This window comes from Lissotriton helveticus, chromosome 10, assembly GCF_964261635.1.
Source record: "Lissotriton helveticus chromosome 10, aLisHel1.1, whole genome shotgun sequence".
Classification (NCBI taxonomy): domain Eukaryota; kingdom Metazoa; phylum Chordata; class Amphibia; order Caudata; family Salamandridae; genus Lissotriton; species Lissotriton helveticus.
In genome coordinates this window covers 1,157,943,221-1,157,962,642 of record NC_136071.1, presented here as the reverse complement: position 1 = coordinate 1,157,962,642, position 19,422 = coordinate 1,157,943,221, and the positions used below count along the sequence as shown (strand labels likewise).

General features: G+C 45.4%; 1 protein-coding gene across 2 annotated transcripts in view; it reads left to right on the top strand.

Annotated features, from left to right (window-relative positions):
• The window catches only part of UBE2E1 (ubiquitin conjugating enzyme E2 E1), a 370,046-nt gene extending 359,738 nt beyond the window's left edge, over positions 1 to 10,308 (top strand). For both annotated transcript variants that reach the window (XM_078663987.1, XM_078663986.1), the window contains exons 5-6: positions 3,973 to 4,120; positions 9,432 to 10,308. In XM_078663987.1, coding sequence (XP_078520113.1) covers positions 3,973 to 4,120; positions 9,432 to 9,529 — 246 coding nt within the window. In that variant the 3' untranslated portion in view covers positions 9,530 to 10,308. The remainder of the gene's footprint in view (positions 1 to 3,972; positions 4,121 to 9,431) is intronic.
• The last annotated feature ends 9,114 nt before the right edge of the window (positions 10,309 to 19,422 follow it).

Below are 19,422 nucleotides of genomic sequence, written 5' to 3'. Positions count from 1 at the left end.
TGATAACATTCTCAAAATGTCGATAAAAAAAATAACACAACAAAAAAAAAGCTATGTTGGTCCCCCAAATAGATTAATTAGTCGTTTTAAGTAAACATGTGGGAGGAGGCTAGATGCAGGAATGTCCTTTAGAAGAGGGTGACTGCGAGCCAATAGGAACACCTGACATAGGGGACAGCTGGAGGCCTACAGGTCACAGGAGGGCACCCCAAAAGGAAACAGGAAGTGCTTGAGCCGCAGGCCAGTCTTCACCTTGAGCACCACTAACAACCCCAGACCCACCTCTCCAGAAGCCCTGGGGTCTATTAAGGCAACTACCGACACGGCCTACGGTTCGAACTACGACCCACCGGAGGAGAGACTCCTCCTTTCTGTCACCCAGGTAAAGCATCACAGTTTGAGAGTTTTAATATTTAGTTTTCCTAAGGTCTAGACTCCATCTATATTTACACTTCTTGAAAGGAGGGTGACGTGGTAGCATTACCGGACATTCCTGAGGGACAGGTCAGACACAGAGAGATGGTGGTGGCCCAGAGAGAATCCTTTAAGATATAAATCGAAGGAGATCTGGGCAGACAGGTTGTGAAGATGAGCGTTGGTACCAAAATATAATTTCTTTTCAACAAAGACTGAGAAGAATGTAAACTCTAAAATGTATTTCAAAGCGTCTGGCTTCACGGCAGCGGAACCCCGTGATTGGAACACTTATGACATCACAGGTCCTGCACTCATTTGTCTCCAGGACCCGGGTACGTGCCGTGGAGAAGGGAGGCCTGACTGCGGCACCGGGAGCAGAATCGTGGGAGTAGAACGCCTATGACATCACAGAACCTGCATTGTGATTAGGGGTGGGCGGAATTTGCGTAATCGCGTTACGCAAATCTTCGAGAAACTGTAAAAAATCTCCGCAAACGCGCGGAATTGCTTGTTCGCGATGCTTTTTTACTGTTCGCAATTGCTGTTTGCGTGCTCGGGGGGGAATTATCTCGCGAACACTCATTTGAGAATGCGAACAAGCAAAAAATGTCACGAAGTCGCAGAATGCAGATTTTTGGGCAATTTTGCGTTCTCCGCGGAACACGAAATTACCCAAATTCCGTGAGCGGAACGGAATTTACCGCCCAGGCCTATTTGTGATGTCTTGAGTCCAGGAGCCGCGTTCAAGCAGAGGGGAGGCCTTCACTGCAGCACCGGAAGCAGAACCCCGGGAATGGAACACTGACATCACAGACCCTGCATTGTGATGTCTCGAGGCCCCTGGTACGACCAGAAGGGAGGCCGTCACTGCAGCAGACAGGAAAGGAGTTGGGGGCGTTCTAGCTGGTAGCTTGAGAGGGGGGGGGGACTCCGTTACAAGTTCATGGCTGGATCATTTTATGTGACAATAGATCGATGTCGTCAAGCCATTGGATCCTGATCCCCCCTGTAAACATGGAGAGCGTGGTATCGCCTACAGTGGTGACGTATGATGACATGCTGAAATGGCCGTTTGTGACGCGCTCTTGCTATAAAAGGCGGGTAACCTGGGAGCTGCAGCATTGTGCACAAGGATGCCGGACCGGAGGGACCACTGATGTGCACTGCAGCTGGGAACACCGGGAAGATGGAAGCTGCATTGGCCAAGCTCCAAAAAATAATTGGAGGTAGGTAGGGGTGCAATGGGACAAGGTGAGTAAATGAACCAAACGAAAACCAAACTGAAAAATGAACTGGAAACCAAACCGAAACCTGACTTGAAATCCCCATTTACATTACTTTTAATGTCTTCACCCCCATTTAAACCATTCTCAACCTGCCAACCCAATTCTTCTACTCTCAACCTAATTATTCTCCTTTTCAATCCATTCCTTTTCTCTCCTGTTCACTCCCCTCCACTTCCCACTCAGCTTCCCTTGATTCTCTAACCCTTACCTTTAAGCCATGTTGCTTGCATCTAACGCTACTCTGCAACATGTCTATACAAAAATTGACCAAACCAATAGCCCTCGCGTAAGCGAAACCTATTGGCTTAAATAATGCTGGTTTTCCTAGTGGAAGCGGTTCTTTCTCTTGGCCTGTAATCGTGCTTTTCCAGGAGGTGAGGTGGGAGTGATATCTCTTATTCATGAGCCATTGCTGCAACTAAGTAAACACTTACCAGTGAATTCACAATACAAAATTCTCTGAATAATACATGGTGGGCTGGATTGCGAGTTATGTGAACTTGTTAGCGGGAAGAGAACATCCATTTACCTGCCATCTTTTCAATTGTAATGGATCTGCAGATTACACTTCCTGTTACCCTTTTGTAGTCACTTCCTGTTACCCTGTTGATGTCACTTCCTATTACCCTGTTGATGTCACTTCCTATTTCGCTAAATTAAGCACAGCCGAGTATTCAAAGCGTTTACCACATTGCTTACATGAAGTGAGATAACTGAACCCCACATTTCACAATTAGTTAACTTTTTGCATTCAGTTCACACTCAAGCCTAGGTCCCCTTTATGATTTACTAAAGTTTCTGATTCATGTTTATCCTGCTTCTTAGCCATTTAGTACAGCAAGTCACCCCTCGATCAAGGCACACGCAGGAGCTTCGAGTATACAGGTTCTCACTGTAAACCACTGTTCTAGCTGCAGTGAGTCCCAGTGAAAGCTCTGAATATGCTATGTTATATTATATGGGTTTTATTAAGCGCCCAGCTACTCGAATGAGTGTCCTGGCGCTAGCACAATGACTGAAAATCGCTGGACTGCAATACCAGGGCAAATTAAATCTGGAATAACCAAGTTTTAAGTGCTTTCCTAAATGCTAGGAGATCCGTCATAATCCTTAGTTTCAGCGGCAACTCATTCCACAGCTTCGCGGCTTGCCCCTGGAAAGAGCGTCCCCCCAATGCGAGCTCGCCGATATCTAGGGATGCATGCCAATTGAAGTGTTGAGGACCTGAGAGCGCGAGAGGGGTGGCAAGGCTGTATTCTCTTGGCAACGTATCCAGCACCATTGCCACGAAGAGCCTTAAAGGACTTCAATTGCATCCTCTTGTGGACCAGAAGCCAGTGCAAAGGTTTCAATTGGGTTGATATACGCGCTCTAGGGCCAAGGAATAGAATTGCCCTGGCCGCTGCATTCTGGGCTATCTGCAGTCTAGCTAGTAGATACTCTGGTATTCCTAAGTAAAGTGCGTTCACGTAGTCCAGCCTGGATATTAATAAGGCCTGAATATGACCAATAAAAGGCGGTGTTAGGTTGGGGGTCATGCAGGTTGTCCATTGGCACTCGTATATTGTGCTGTAGAATGCAGGGGTCATCTCCCTTTTCTTTACATGACCTAGTTGGCATAAGTGGATGTGAGAAAGTGGATTATTAGTTGTGGTGGTCAAGAGGCCTCTTCAAGTAATAATGTCACTGTTCTTTATCAAGTCCAGTTTGGTTACTTTAATTTAAACCTTAGCTCAGCCCTGGATAGCTACGGCACAAAGCAACCAGGCGTAATTCAAAGGAAACAAGTGTAAAGTATATACTAAGACAGTCAATAAGTAAAAAAGACAACAAAATAAAAATACTCTCCATTTTTTAAATAATTGTATATACTTTTATCTTTAAATAAACACCCAAACAGCAAAAATCTGATGTAGTGAACTTGAGTTATCATTTTTCGAAAGTTTCTTAAATCACATTTCACTCTCAGTGCAGTAGTCTGAGTCTCGGCGCAGGGTCATGCCCTCACTGGTAGAGACTAACCGTAGATTACTTTGTGCCATGTTTCTTGGATCCAGTACAGTTGAAAAGTTCATATTTGCACACTTACTTCTGTGAATATTTGCACACTTCTGCGATGAAATTGAGGGCTGTAGTACGTGGCATATAAGTCATTAGAAATGTATTATTCCTTTTAAATATTACAAAATACTTTTTTATGTTGTGGAAGCTGATGCAGTGAAAGCCGCTTCTTCCAGCCTCCATGTTCATCTTGTCCTTTTGTCTCCAGGTCACGTTCCGGACGCGGATCTACCACTGTAACATCAACAGCCAGGGGGTGATCTGCCTGGACATCCTGAAGGACAACTGGAGCCCGGCGCTGACCATCTCCAAGGTGCTGCTGTCCATCTGCTCGCTGCTCACAGACTGCAACCCAGGTGAGGCGCAACCCTGTGCCCGGCCAATGTGTCCCAGACATTCCCCCAGTGTGGTTTGGTGAATGGTTGAACGTTTGCGTGACTATTTGACTGTCGAACAAGATGTCAATAGTTCTGTCGTTGGCTCGTATCTGAATCCCTTGCTGTGGTTTCGGGACAGGTCTGTGTGAGTCAAAGCGCCGGGACGCCCCTTTGCTGGGGCAGCTGAGCGCTATACAAGCTCATATAACATAACATAAATCCCGGCTCCCCTACCTAAACAGGCTGTGTGACCATGAGCAAATTATTTTTTGCTCTGCTCTTAGCATTATTTAAACACCAAGAATGGTGATGCTCAGAGGTAGATTTAACATCAGGTATTAAGCCCCATCTAAATAGATGAACTGGGTGATTGGTCTGCCTTTCAGAATGTTTTTTTTATTTTAGGTATTCACCTTTATCAGCCCCACATTGTGTGTGGAAGGTGATGATTGAGGAATGGCGCGTGTTAGGTGGGGTGCACTGTCTTCTTACTGCTGTAACCAGGGCATTGTTATGCATATTAACTCATTGGGGCAACTCCGATTTAAGGGATGCACGCTTACGAAGAAAGTTAGAGGCATTTTTATTGTACCCTTTCAAAGAGTACAGGGTTTCGAAGGCAAATTGCACAATAGTTAGAGAGGAAGTCGTATATTATAGGAAAAAATGCTTGCTCTTGATTGCCCCATCATTGCTTCCCAAAAATGAATCCCTGTATTTAATTCCACCTGGTCTCTTTGCTAGGGGTGTCGGGTGTGCAAGACTTGCGTAATTACGCAATGTTGCACATAATTACGCGAGTGCATCTCTCACTCATAAAATAACCTGAATAGTGCATTTGTGTAAAAATTCAACTAGTAGACATTCAAAACACTGACACTTGTGCTCTGTAGATTTGCACTCAAAACTTACCCAAATGGTCCGATGGAGTAAAAATGCTACCTGAAATGTTTGGTGACGATCCACGTACTACAGTTCACATTCAATTAACTGCTGCGATTTTGGATTTGTAGTTTTGCACTCAAAAATTACCGGAATGGTTAGCGGAAGTAAAAAACTGCCCGAGACATGTTTGGTGATGACCCACATTAAACAGCAGATCATCGATTACAAACTCAAATTGGCACTAACTATAGTTTATAAGAAGTATGTTAACACATGGAGTCCTCCTGAGCAGCTTTTGCTTCAGCACTAACATTTTGCCTTGACTGAGCACGAATCTGTAGTGGATGAATTCCTCTGGTTATTGCGCCATCTGCTGGTCAGTGCAGAGAATGCAGGCGGGGATTCTTCCAGGCGACTGAGCACAGGCTCCCATCCAGTCTGCCAGTATTGCCGTGGTCCATCCGGCTGGAGGGATGTGTAAATAAACGTTCTACGCTGTCCGGATTACGATGCTCGGTTTCGGTCAGGCTTTCCATGTCAGGCTTTCCGACAGGCCAGCAAGTTTGGAGACCCCTAGAAGGGCCCCCTTCAACCAGCACCCTACGGTTGGTGGTCGAGGGTGCACCTATGGTGCCCCCCTTATAATCCCTGCAACATGTGGCAGGCACCTTGAGGTGCCTGCCACGGGGTGCAGGGATAAACACAACCTCCCACTTTCCTATGGGAGCTTAAGCTACGGCCGGTTTACGGCCTCAGCATGAGCTCCCATGGAGAAATGGGAGTATGCAACCGCACTATGTGCAATCGCATCGTAATTAGGCGGTCGGGACCGCTGCCCGGAGGTCGTTCGACCCGTATCCGTGAGTGTGGCATCCACTCAACATCGTAATAAGCCCCTTTATTCTTTCTTTTTCTTTAATAAAGATGATTTCACAGCAGCAGGCATCAAGAACAGACTTTCCCATTCCTAATCTTATTTGCTACAAACAAAATTCGATGAAGAGCAGCTCCACTTCATGTGATGACGTAGTTGCACACATTTGACTGCCAACTTTTCGATGAGGCCTCTGCATTTCTCTGCAGGGAAGTTATTGATGTCTAACATTTCCTAGGCAGCTGGTTGATACGCGGCTGCCCTCTGCTGACATTTCTTCAAATATTGCCAGTTTTCAATTGAGGCGTCACTTTAACGTTCCTGGTTCAGAAAATGTCTGTCGGGTCCTGTGGCCCCAGCACAAATCCGCTGGTCACCCCTCTGAAATCTAATGATGATGTTTGGAATGGCCATCTCGACCTTGACAGTAACCTCAGGCCTGTCTACCATAATAAACTGTAGCGGAGTAGAGCTTGCCGGTGCAACACCTGCAAACTTTATTTAAATATTTCAATTTGCTTTCATTTTTTGCGCTTTATTTAAAGTATCAGAGAAAGTGTAAAAGTAATTGTGCATTAGCTCAGGTTTGTGGTAACAAGCAAACAGGTCTTGCTTGTATGTGATGTGCACAGATTACTGCCACGTCTGTTTAAATTCACTTAGTGCCAGTCCATGCCCATCCCAAAAAACAATGTATACATTCTGGCTAAAAGTAGATGTTTAGAAGGTTTTATAAGGAGCAACATGACACCATTCATTATGCTCTTTCTTTAGAACCCAGTGCTATATTGTCCACGCCCCTGCACATGACGTTTTATGTGCGTTCATTGGTTTGGTTTTACTTCTTGTAACACTTACGATTCACATGTAATGTTTAACCCTGCCACATAATTATTACCGATTTCCATACAATTCAGTTGATTGTGCTACTTGTTTTCTTTCTAGAGACTCAGGGGCTGATTTGTATCTGGGCTGTATATATGCTTTTTCGCTACACCGACGGAGCGTACATACCTCCTAGATAGAGGTTTGTCTGCCCTATTTTGATGCATGCAGACCTTAACCCCTTCGCTGCGGGGGTAATTCCCCCGCTGTGCTGGGGGAAGGGGACGCGCACAGCGCCCGCATGCTCATGTTGAGCTCAGCTCGTCATGAGGCACGGCGCTCCTGTGCTCATGACGAGCTGAGCTCGTCACAGGTGCACCGGATCCCGTAGAACACTCTGCGCAGCGGACAGGCAACAGAAAAGCTGAGGGACTGGAACAAGATCAGAGACAGAAAAGAAAGGTCTTAAGGTGCTGCCTGAATTGGAGGTGGTCAGGGCATTGTCTCAAATACGAGGGGAGCTGGTTCCAATAAAGAGGACCAAGGTGGGAGAATGCCTTTCCACCTAATCTGGCCTTCCTAACTCGGGGGACCATGAGAAGGGATTTGGTTCCAGAGCGGAGGAACCTAGAGGGTGTATACAGAGTGAATTCCTCGGCACGATAGGCGGGCCGAGATTGTTTAAGGCTTTTTGGACCGTGCAGCAAACCTTAAACTTGACCCGCTCGCGTACTGGGAGCCAGTGTAGCTGATGTAGGAGGGGGCGAGAGGCAGTTCGGGGAGGGGCATTTAGCACCAGTCGCGTCACAGTGTTCGAGACTACCTACAATCTGCAGAACGAGAACTCATTGACCGAGGCCAAGAAGCTATTGCAGTAGTCATGACGGCTCAGTATTAGTGCCGAGTGGAGTCGGGAAGCAGGGGAAAAACTCGCCGTAATAGGCCCAACATATGAAAACAGGAGCCAGCTGTCTGAGCAGCGTGCTCCTTCAGAGTGAGAGCCTGGTCCAGGCGAATGCCTAGGTTGTTGACAGTAGACTTGGGGGTGAGGGAGTGGGTGCTAAAGTCCACCGGCTTCCAATCAGGAGTCCATAGTAAGGGGGCGTCTCCGAAGAGCATAATTTCGGTCTTCCCCACGTTGAATTGGAGGACTCATTTGCCCCCTCGCCCTTGGAGACGACTCACAGGACGAGAGTGGCATTTAAAAGAATATCCTGTTCCTGGATTTTTCCCCCAAAAAAGTGTTTGGTGCAAGGCTGTGTCATCACGCTGACGCAGCCCTGCACCAAACAGCGACATGCATAGCAAGAACAGCCAATGATGGGGATTCCTGCCAATACCTTATTAATGACTACCTGCTTGGCAGTCATTTATAAATGGGGTGGGCGCGTACCTGCTCCTGGGGAAAGTAGTCATTTATTCCGTCCCCTTGCCTGAACGACAGGCCGTCCCGTCCGCCCATATAAAAATTGGCCCTGAAGTCATTCTTGCTCTCACTTAATGCAAGAATAGATTTTAAGGTATTCGTTCATGAGACTTGACATTAAACGCACTGGACATTGTTATGTAATATTTTATGTAGATGGATAAGATAAACTGATATCTCCCAGATAGTAGCATGCACTAGACCATAACACCACTTTACCAAATCAATGTAAACCAGAATTCCCCTCTCTGTAGACCCCCCCCCCACACCTCCACCCCACAAGAATGAAGTTACCAGTGGCTGCACTCATTCCAATGTCCCACTGGTTTAAATGTGAAAGTTGTGTAGCCATGATTCTGTGCCCATGTTTGTGAGGGCCGCCTGCTCTGATTTTGGTATCCTGAAAAGGCTGCGAAAAAGATGGGCTAACAATACCCCTATCCAGATACCCGTAGGGGTGACCGAGTGCGCTTTACAAATGCTGATTGATTGACTGACTGACTCGTGACATTCCACCATGCTGCTTCACACACAACATGCCTCTCAAGACTGGATCCATGCTGCAAAGTAAGTCACTTGCCCGTAGCACTGGTTTCGCACGGTAGTATCCACTATAAATGATCGTGCTTCCTGCATCGCCAGCATGAGGTTAAGTTAACAGGGACGTTTTATCTGGTCTCCTAAATGGACTGGGGAAAATCAGTAGATGACATTAGCCCATCAGATTCTGGCCACAGCTGTACTCTTTTCTGCCAGTCTTTTTAAAAAAAACATTTATAGCTATTCTGAGTCCAACCACCAGATGGCAGCAGTTAGCAAAACATGGGATTTTGTAATATAGGCCCAGCAGCTAAACCAGTGTTATAGGCCAGCGACTTACTTAAAGCACTCAACTGCACATATTAAACCGTGCGTGTAGAGTAACATCAACTTATGCAAACTTGGTCCACATCATGCCACTGCCACATCTCAGTGTGGCATTATGCTGCTGCCACTTACCCTAACAAAGCCTCTCCCACACAGTTCCTGTCTGGTGGCTTCCTGGACTAATGTTTCAAATATAGGGGCCTGTGTTTGACCTCATGGTCATAGGTTCAAATCCCGGCAGGTCCACTCAGCCTTTCATCCTCCTGAGGTCGATAAAATGAGTATCATTGAGTTGGCTAACAATAAACATGTTATTTAGCACCAAGAGGCCGTTCTGGGTGAACATGTGCTTTACAAATACACATATGATGTTATGAAATTGATGTTTTTTCTCTTGTTTTCTCCCATTACAGCGGACCCGCTGGTTGGAAGCATCGCCACCCAGTACACGACCAACAGAGCGGAGCATGACCGAATGGCCCGGCAGTGGACCAAGAGATATGCCACATAGACGGGGATTCCCTCCAGATGAGGTGTTCTTTGTCTGTGATAGAAAGAGCTGCTTATAAATTGGATTGGGGGGGGAGGGGCTAAAATGAGGCGTGAGGAACGGTGGGAGGGAAAAGGGTATTTCTATAACAGATTTTATTCAGTCTTTTTATTTCTCAAGATTTTGTTGTTGTAACTTAAGGTATCTTACTACGAAAGAGCATTAGAACCCGTCATAGCTTTTGTTTTAAAGCCATTTGTTCTGAAACTTTTCACGGGTACAAAACATGTAAAGTTCGTAGGGGCGCGGAGAGCTTATTATTTTTCGCTTTTGATTAGTTTACCTGGAATGTGTGAAAACAGACTTGGCATAGGTTCTTTATGTACAGTGACATTTGATTTTGGCAGTCGTATAAATCTTTCCAAGGAATACAAGTACTGGGTTTTGTAAAAAAAATAAATAGTAAAAATGAATAAAAAATAAAAAACTTTTTTTTGTTTGTTCCTTGGAAAGGGAGTATTGCTATTTAACAGATGTATTTTAGAAGCTGCCCTCCCACGTGACCCGACAGGAGTAGTTGTATGTAGAATAAGATAGGTAATGTTTCCTTTATTATATTTGCCAATCCACTTTATTATAAAAAAGATTACATTTTTTATCAGAGATGCGTGGGGAGCATGTAGTAAAATACCTTGAGCTGTATAACTGTAAAGTTGTGGATAGGAGTCTCAAATTGGTTATATGTTGTAGGTGCTTAAGCCTGCATTTGTTACTGTGCTAATAAAAAATATTTAAAATCACCCAAAAGTTTTTTTATTTGATTTTTTTATTCTTTAAATGTTTTTACATTTTTTTCCTCCAGGATGTTATTTGGATTTAAAATAAAATGTATTCAAGAAATAAAGCTTGCTGTTCGTTTTATTAAACGGTTTCAGTAGTAGCTTATTGGCTCTAGACTTTCACTTTTGGGTTTCGCCAGCACAGTGCTTGTGAAAATTCTTATATTAAAATAAAAATCTTAGAAGCGGCTAAGAAGCTGCCAACTACTTACTATTGACTGGCTCCCATGTCACCTTACTTACCATTGGCTGCCCCTTTACTTACCAGTGGATGGCTAGGCGAGTCTCCCACCCCGCTTTACTTACCAGTGGATGGCTACAACGTGGTTCCCATATCACTTTTCTCGCTGGTCAATGCCTCCTTCTTGCCGCCATGGAGCCTGGACCAAGTACTGCTTCCGGTGGCACGTGTCCTATCACTGCAGGTACTCTCTTTTTATTAACCACCGGCATGCGTTGATGACGTTCACTATGCACATGGCTCCTCTGTATGACTCTGAGGGCGGTGAGATTTCCAGGAACACACTTCGCCAGCGGAGCATAAGCCAAACAGCCACACCATTCTTCAATGTTAGTTTATGAACAGCCAAATAGTAATTGTGTGTTACGTTACATTTTTTTCCACAGCAGTTTAACATTAAATGTAGGTCTCAACAAAAATAATACTTAGCTGGCAGTTGAACATTGTCTGTTTTCTGACACCCAAAACTGGTTACTGGGAAAGTAACTTAAGTTGATGACAGTGCGCGTTTTGCCCATGACTACACCTAGCTTCAGCAAGAAAACACAACTAGTACGAATGGCAAGAAGAGGGCTGACTCTAACACGGTTAGCTGGTAAAAAAAAAAAAAACGATTTCATTGCAACTCTGTTTTTGTTACCTTTACCAGGCACATCCTAATATGGTCTCCACCTTGTCAAAAGCGATCGAGCCGGGGGGCTGAGCTTCTGACAGGGTCTGTCAGACCATAAGAAACAAACCGCGCAACTCCACCAAAGGCTGCCAGGAAAAGTGTTAAACAGCCCCGCACACCTCTCCCTTTATACACACTACTTGCTCAGTAATTAATGTTACTTAAGGCAACCAAGGAACCAAGAGTTCAAATTCTGATAATAGTAACTTCTAATTATGAGAAGTTTTATACACCAGAAAGTACTCCTTCTGTATGAGATACTGAACAATATTTTAAAATTATTAGATGATCCCAATAATATGCTGTGCATGTTTTAGGTGTAGTCTCAAGGGCATGTGGCAGTGTATAAGTGTTCTCCACCAATGTTTCAGACATATAGGAAATGTAACCAGAAGGGGCTAGAAAGTGCAAAAATAAGAATGTAAAAGTGGCTACAGTGGGCTGTAGAGTATCACAATTTGAGGTAGATATGAAGATTGATGATGCAGTATATGTGTTGCATATATACGTGATGTGGACAAGGAGTATTGGGAGGGTAAAATTATGCAGGCATCTGTCGTATGAATTATGGCATATGAGAAGAAATATTGAAGTAGTGGTGCATTATGAGACAGCGTTGGAGTATAAGAGGAGGCCCGTCATGGCAAAATTGTTTGGAGCAAGAAATAGCTTATGTCTGCTTGGGCAGCCCCAACAAAACTTTAAGTATTACACTGGATCCTAGACATAGGGACCTGGTATTATGTATAGGATATGGTAATCAACAGGGTGTGAAGGGCAAAGACTTACCGGAGACAGATGTGTAAGAGGTCAATGTGTTCGCCAAGTGGAGGAAAAGATTTCCCTAGATGTTTGAATCCCTTCAACGTCCTAAACTTATCATCAAACACCGGATTATTTCCAAAGAAGGAGCCAAGCTAACTATACACAAGGTGCTGTCTGTGCCTATGATATTAAGACAAGAAAACCCACTAGAGTTGAACATGTTATTATTTTTCCACAGTATAAAGCTAATTGAAACCTCATATGTTATATTATGTGTATTTGTGAGGCACACCTTCACCCACGAGGGTATCCTGCTGCTGTGTAGTTCCCACTAATCCATAGGACCTGCGCATTTGTTGGACAGCAAAAACTTTGGGCGAGATGCCTAGACGGATTCCGGGCAAACCAGAAGGGTATGTTGGCCTAGAGACCAGCTAGCCTATAATGCCACCATAAGCCCCCTAATCTTACCAGGGATCGAATGATTTCTGGCAGCCACTGTAGCAGGGATTCTGCTCATACACAGAACTGTGCATAGAGACTTGGAACCTCAGTGAATTAGGGTGTGCCAAAACTCACCTTAGTAGCCACAATCCCCTACCAGACTAGCAACCAGTGTCTCATTGGTTCTTCCATAACCCCAATGATTAGACAACTCAGAACATGGAACTTAGAATACCTCAGGCAATGTGGAACACATGAACACTCTTCGTTATACTCTCATACCAGTCCAAAACGGGGAGTAAATAAAGACACGTGCAAGTTTGAAATATTTATTTCTAATGCCATGTTCTCAGGCGCAGAATCTTAGCTAATACAAGCAGACATATTATAAACAACAAGATTATCAGCATAGTTACTATTCCATAAAATACAAAAGGGAGAAAGCATGTTAAAATGCTAAATGGAAATAGGCTAGATTACACCTAGATATCACCCTCCCTTGCTAGTAGGTTATTTTATATCTACAAAAGGTCTCTTGGGTTTACAAGGGCGGCCCCATACCTCTGGTCCTAGTAGAAATGGATCACATTATTTTCTACACCAGCTCTCTGCATGCGAATGTTCTCCAAGTGTGTGAGCATGCCTGCGCAGTGCATTATTAAACGCGCCAAAATCAGAGGTGGCCACAGCTGCATATATGTTATGTCTAGAACGTGCGCTGATCAGACCGAACAACAACCACTGTGTTGAAATAACCTTGAAGGCCTCGGCACTCACTGTTCAGACAAAGCTTACCAAGCAAAGCTGCTAGTATAGAAAAACATATTATTCTCGTGTGAAGCAAAACAGTCCGCTAGACTCTAAACATGTATAATAATGTGTGCCGTGTGCAAAGGCAGCAGAAAGGAAAAATGGCGTTTAAACTTCTAATAAGCTCATGCTAACTTAACACAGTGTAAATGCAAGGCTCATCCCCATGACACCCTCCCTTGATCCGAGCACGGATAAGACAAAGGGCAAATTTGGAAAGCAGAGTTCAAGAACAACTGTCATAACCAAGTTCAAATTGCCACAGGGAAAAAACGGGAACTAAAACTCCATAATTTGAATGCACTTCAAATCAAGCAATTGTAGCCATTGACATAGTGAAGTCAATAGGTCTGGGCAGAGAAAAATGAAACCTAGAAAAAAAATATATTAAAAAATATCCGATATCCAACTTGTGACCTCGGTCATGGAAGAGAGAAGCGATGGCACAACTCAATCCAATCATGTATATACAAAATATGTAGCAACAGCCTCCAATAGGAAGTCACTGTTCTCATCCGAAAACATGTCAGCCATCCAATTCAGCAAAGGGAAAGAACATACATGTTCCTCAATCACCGGAGCCTCTAGCACCATTAGAGGGCAACTCGGTGTTTCTTCAATAAAGCTGCGTGCCAAGAAATCTTGCGCCGCTGCGAAAAAATTCCAACGTCCCAGGACTCCATGCATCGCTGCAAAGGCCATAATCCCTCCGCCAGAACAAAGCAATTCATGAGCAACTAAGGGGCTCATAAGCTGATCATAATCCGCATCGGGCGACACCGTATTGCAGAGACACAAATCTAGGGCCCAGTCGAAATCGCAACTCGGGCAATGAAAGACAGGCTGGACATATGTGAAAAAGGAAAATTGAAACGATAATCCATAAGCCGCACTCTAGGTAGCAAGAGGCAGCGCTCTGTAATATTCAAGCATTCGGTTGCGGAGCAGCAACAGTCGTGACAGATCTTCTCGCAACACAGGACGTGCATCCATTTTGAAATAAACAAAACAACAAACGTACGCTTGCGGCCAGAGCTAGCATTAAGGGAAATCCACCAAACAGGCTGGAAAAAATCGAAAGGAAAAATGCCGGGAACACACCAAATATAGTTTGAAAAGAAGTCACAAGGCCACTGCTAACAAGCATTTGCAATGCAATAGGGCTCGCATTAGTAAAGTTAGAGGTATTAGTATTGTAAATGACACATTTTTTATTTGTTTTTGTTTTGAAAATAGCTAAATTAATAACTTTGTCATTTACAATGCCAATAGTGTTAAATTTTGAAATGACACCTATAGCATTTGTAATGCAATGTGTTGTATGTACATGACTTAGATGTATTAATATTAAAAATAACAACGGGTTGTATTTTTTTCAATATTTAATACTTAGCCGCTTCCGTGCGGCAGGAATTTCAGCGCTGTGCTGAACATTCCAATCGCGGGTGTGGTCGTGACGGAACCATTCCGTCATCAGCACAGCTCAACCGTGACTGATGACGGAATGGTTCCGTCACCAGCGTCGAAGGGGTTAAATAAAAGTTATTGTAATTTATAATGGCAATAGCTTAAACTTTTGCAAATAACTTTTTGGAAGATTATGTTTAGTGTATTTTATTGTGATAAATACAAGAACAGAAGTGAAATATTAACTTTTTTTGTGACATTTGTAATAAAGTTTGAAACATTGAGAGAACATATTTGAATCAGTTGTTGTTGAATGGTTGCACAGATTGATGCTGTGGTGACTCTGAATGATGTTGTGGCGGCGACGAGTGATGCTGTGGCGTTCAGTGATGTTGTGGTGCCCCTGAGTGATGCTGTGGTGATGCGATGGATAGTGAGATCGATAGATAGAGGAAGGGCGAAAGATAGAGGGAGGGCGAGAGATAGAGGCAGGGCGAGGGATGGAGTGTGGGCGAGGGATGGGGTGTGGGCGAGGGATGGGGTGTGGGCGAGGGATGGGGTGTGGGCTGGGGGAGGGCTGGAGTGTGGGGCGGGGGAGGGATGGGGTATGGGCGAGGGATGGGGTGTGGGCTGGGGGAGGGCTGGAGTGTGGGGCGGGGGAGGGTTGGAGTGTGGGGCGGGGGAGGGCTGGAGTGTGGGGCGGGGGAGATGGAGTGTGGGGCGGGGGGGATGGAGTGTGGGGCGGGGGGATGGAGTGGGGGGCAGGGGAGGGCTGGAGGGCGGGGGAGGGATGATGGATGGAGTCGGGGGATGGATGGATGGAGTGGGGGGATGGATGGATGGAGTGGGGGGATGGATGGATGGAGTGGGGGGATGGAGTGGGGGGATGGATGGATGGAGTGGGGGGATGGATGGAGTGGGGGGATGGATGGAGTGGGGGGGATGGATGGATGGAGTGCGATGGATGGAGTGGGAGGACGGATGGATGGAGTGGGGGGGATGGATGGATAGATGGAGTGGGGGATGTAGTGCCTTAAAACGGCCCTTCATTTGTGATGTGAGCATAAGACAAGCAAACATTATGCGCAAAAGTAGTCTGGCATGAGAAACACAATGTTTTAGCTTCAGAGCGCAGTAGGTGATGTAAGAGGAGCCACAAAGAAAGCTGTCTGTGCTGCAGAGGAAGATGTGGCTCGCATTTTAACTCCCATTTTAAAATTATTTCCAACCTTGTGACCTCCAACTGGAAACTTGAGTGGACCAGATGCATTTTTATTTGCGACGCTTAAAAGACAAGCAAACCTTTTAAATCTAGATGCAGCGGTGAAGTAATGCACGGGACTGGAAAATACAATTTAGTGACCGCTCTTTGCATAACGGCAGGACAGTGGGGGATGTAGTGTCTCTCCTCTCCTTATCATTCAACTCACTCTGGGGTCAAAGGTCCAGAGCCAGCTGTCAACAAGGTCTCACTCGCCTCTCGTTAAACCCCCCTCCCAAACATCCTTCTACTCAATCAATAAAACTGGAACAACCAGTTCATCTGGCTTTGTGGATGGGGGCTGAAATCATGCAGCTTGCCTGATTCAAAGAGCGGGGGACAGAGGGAAGGACAGGTACGTAAAAACAAAAGGGAAGTGAGAGTGAAGAGTAAGTCGCCGACAGGAGTCCGAGCTGAGAGGGGAGGGGCAAGGAGTTGGGGCCTGTAAGAGGTTGCGGCGGGCTGAGAAGCAGTCTTTGTCACCGCAGTTGATTTCAAGCAAAAGACTTTCTACCCCCTCCAACCAGCCAAGATTAACAACCTTGTTTATGGGGGTTGGGGGGGGGAGGAACAAATGCTTCGGAAACGGCAGTCCCGGATAGAGAGAAGTGGGGAAATAAAAAGACTTGTTGGTCTATATTTTAGGTTTCGCCTATTACCATTCGCTTGCGAATGGAATAGGCGAAAATTCAAGGGCTTGATCGACTAGTGAAACCACTGCGGTTTCTTCACAGTGCATGTGAGGTCACGTGAACACAAAAGCGGGTCACGTGACCACACAAGCACGAGCATCTCTCTAATCCGCCTGACCCCACCAGGCTCTCCCGCCCCCATCCGGCTTCCCTCCGCGCATCTGCCTGCCACACTTCTCCCCTCGCACGTATTCCCGCCCCCCCACCAGGCTCTCCCGCCCCCATCCGGCTTCCTCTATTCCTCACCCTTGCTCGTTGTTGCTTTCCGGGTGTTTACTTTCTTCAACCATTAAGTCCTGCCGCCCGCAGCTTGTTGTCTTTGCCACTTCTTGTTTACCATCGCGCTGTAACTTTTAAATATGCTCATCTCCATTCCCCATCGCGCTGTAACTTTTAAATATGCTCATCTCCATTCCCCCTCCTCACCCCCCTCTCTCACCTACAGCAGGGACGCTCACAAAGCGGGTGCATTCCTAATTAAAGAAATCTACTTGGACGCTTCGTCCTTTCCCCTCCCTCACCCATCTATATCTCTCTAATCCGCCTGCCCCCACCTGGCTCTCCCGCCCCCATCCGGCTTCCCTCCGCGCATCTGCCTGCCACACTTCTCCCCTCGCACGCATTCCCGCTCCCCCCCACCAGGCTCTCCCGCCGCCATCCGGCTTCCCTTGTCTCCCTACCCGCAGTTTAATCGTGGTAAATTTGTTGGTGTCAGGAGCTTAGAATTCCATGTTTGACTCTCGGTATGATGCCATAGCTTGTTTCCTTAATTTCAATCATTCTGGACAGTTGTTAGACTACTAGTACCATGATGCAATGCCCCCCTCACATTATCTGAATCTACAAGTTAGGTCCGATGCGAGCTTTGTTAAACTTCCGAATTTCTGAGACGCAGTGAATCGTGCACGCCAGACTGAAATTTGACTTGCTCAAGCTTCTGGAAACAGGCAAGTTATGAGGATCTGTTCGATCGTGCTAGAGAGAGCGCACTCTGCATTCACGCACACGCTCACATCTTGTTTAAATCCATCCAGGAACTTACCGACATGCTAAGAGTCTGTCGTTGATGCCTTCATGAATGAAGTGAGTTCAATCAGCTCCCGCGGTGCGGGGGGCCCCCTGTGCTCCAGGAGCCCCTCCCTAGCCGTCACCCAGCAACCACTTTGCACTCTGTCCGAGCACAGACTTAGAGCGAATGCTGTGCATTCTCCGCATGGCTCTCTTCCAGCACCAGAGTACAATTACTGTTCAATATTGGTGCCGGTCGTTCAGTCTATATCAGTTCGCTTAAAAGTGTAATTACTGAGTAAGCTGCTTTCTTGATTACACTCGTATATTAAATTACTTTACATAGGGTCACCACAATGTGAAACCTTTCTCAAACTTCTCTCTACGACAACTGCAATCCACCACAGAGCCCATGGTTCAGGGGCAAGTTGTAGCAGTTTTGTTTCATTTTTATGGCAACAATATACCCACGCAACTAGTCAAAGAAGTGTGACCACGCTTTAGGTCCACCTTTAATTGACAACAGTTACACGGGTAAAAGGTAGCTGAGATCGCGTTTTAAACTACGTTCAGAAGTTCTACTTTTCATGGACATTTACTCCACAAACAATGTGCCGTTTCAGTAAAGTCTACTCTACTCATACTAATGGTCGTTTTTGTACAGCTCTACTAAGCCCGTATTTTGTTCTTTACTATTTTCAGAAACCTGCATTTAAAGAGGACATATGTTCCCTCATGGGTTTCATATTGCTGTGTTTATTTTACAAGCGTGAAGGGTAAGGACAACCTTGGGGCATATTATCAAGGGGGTTTATCTCCGCTTTTTGGCTTTAAAAGCCAAGAAAGCGGAGATAAAATTATCTCCCTATTACCAAGCTGTCGCTAACACCAGTTAGTGACAGCTAATAGGAGATAGCGACCATCTTGGGCCCCACTTTGCATGTCAGTGATATTTATCACTAATGACATGCAAAGTGGGCGTGCCAAGATGTTAGCGACTGGAAACAGTCGCTAACATCGCTATCTCCTATTACCAACTTTTGGAGATATTCGCGCTAAGCGCGAATATCTCCAAAAGCTAACACCTGCCCCTGAGCAGTTCTTAGCCATGTTATCCAATGGGAGGTGGATAACATGGCTAAGAGCATTTGCTCGATAATGCATGAATATCGCTGACTTTTCAGCGATATTCATGCATTGCGGCCGTTTTTTATCGCATTTGCGAAAAACCTTGCTAATAGTAAGGTTAATCTGCGATAAAAATCGCCGATGTGCGGCGATAATTTTTGTCTCTAAACAAGTTAGAGACAAAAATTATCGCTAGTTGTTGGTAATATGCCCCCTTGTTATTATGCTTATAACGATAAGTAAAGCTAATTTTAATACTAGGGACAGCTATCTAATCACTCATTTTGTATTTCTTATGTGTATCACAGTGCTTGGCCTAGTCCCGGTCGTGAGGAAGAACCCTTAAAGAAATTTGGGGTTCTGAAACGCTTATATGCCAGCAACTTTTTTCCGCTTTTGCCTGCCTCTTTCTTCTTTGTCTGCCCCGGCACCCTTTCTTCGTGCTTCTTTCCCCTCTTTATTGCCGACTGTTCATTCTTTTCCCTTTATCCTCCTTCGCTACCACTTTTTTATTCCTTCTTTACGTCGCTACATACCCCATCCCTCTCTCCGTCTTTTTAACTTCCTAGTCTATTTATTGCCCCCTCACGCTCCGCTGTCTCCCTTCCTTCCTTATTCTGTCCTGTGTCTCTTCCATTTGCTCTCG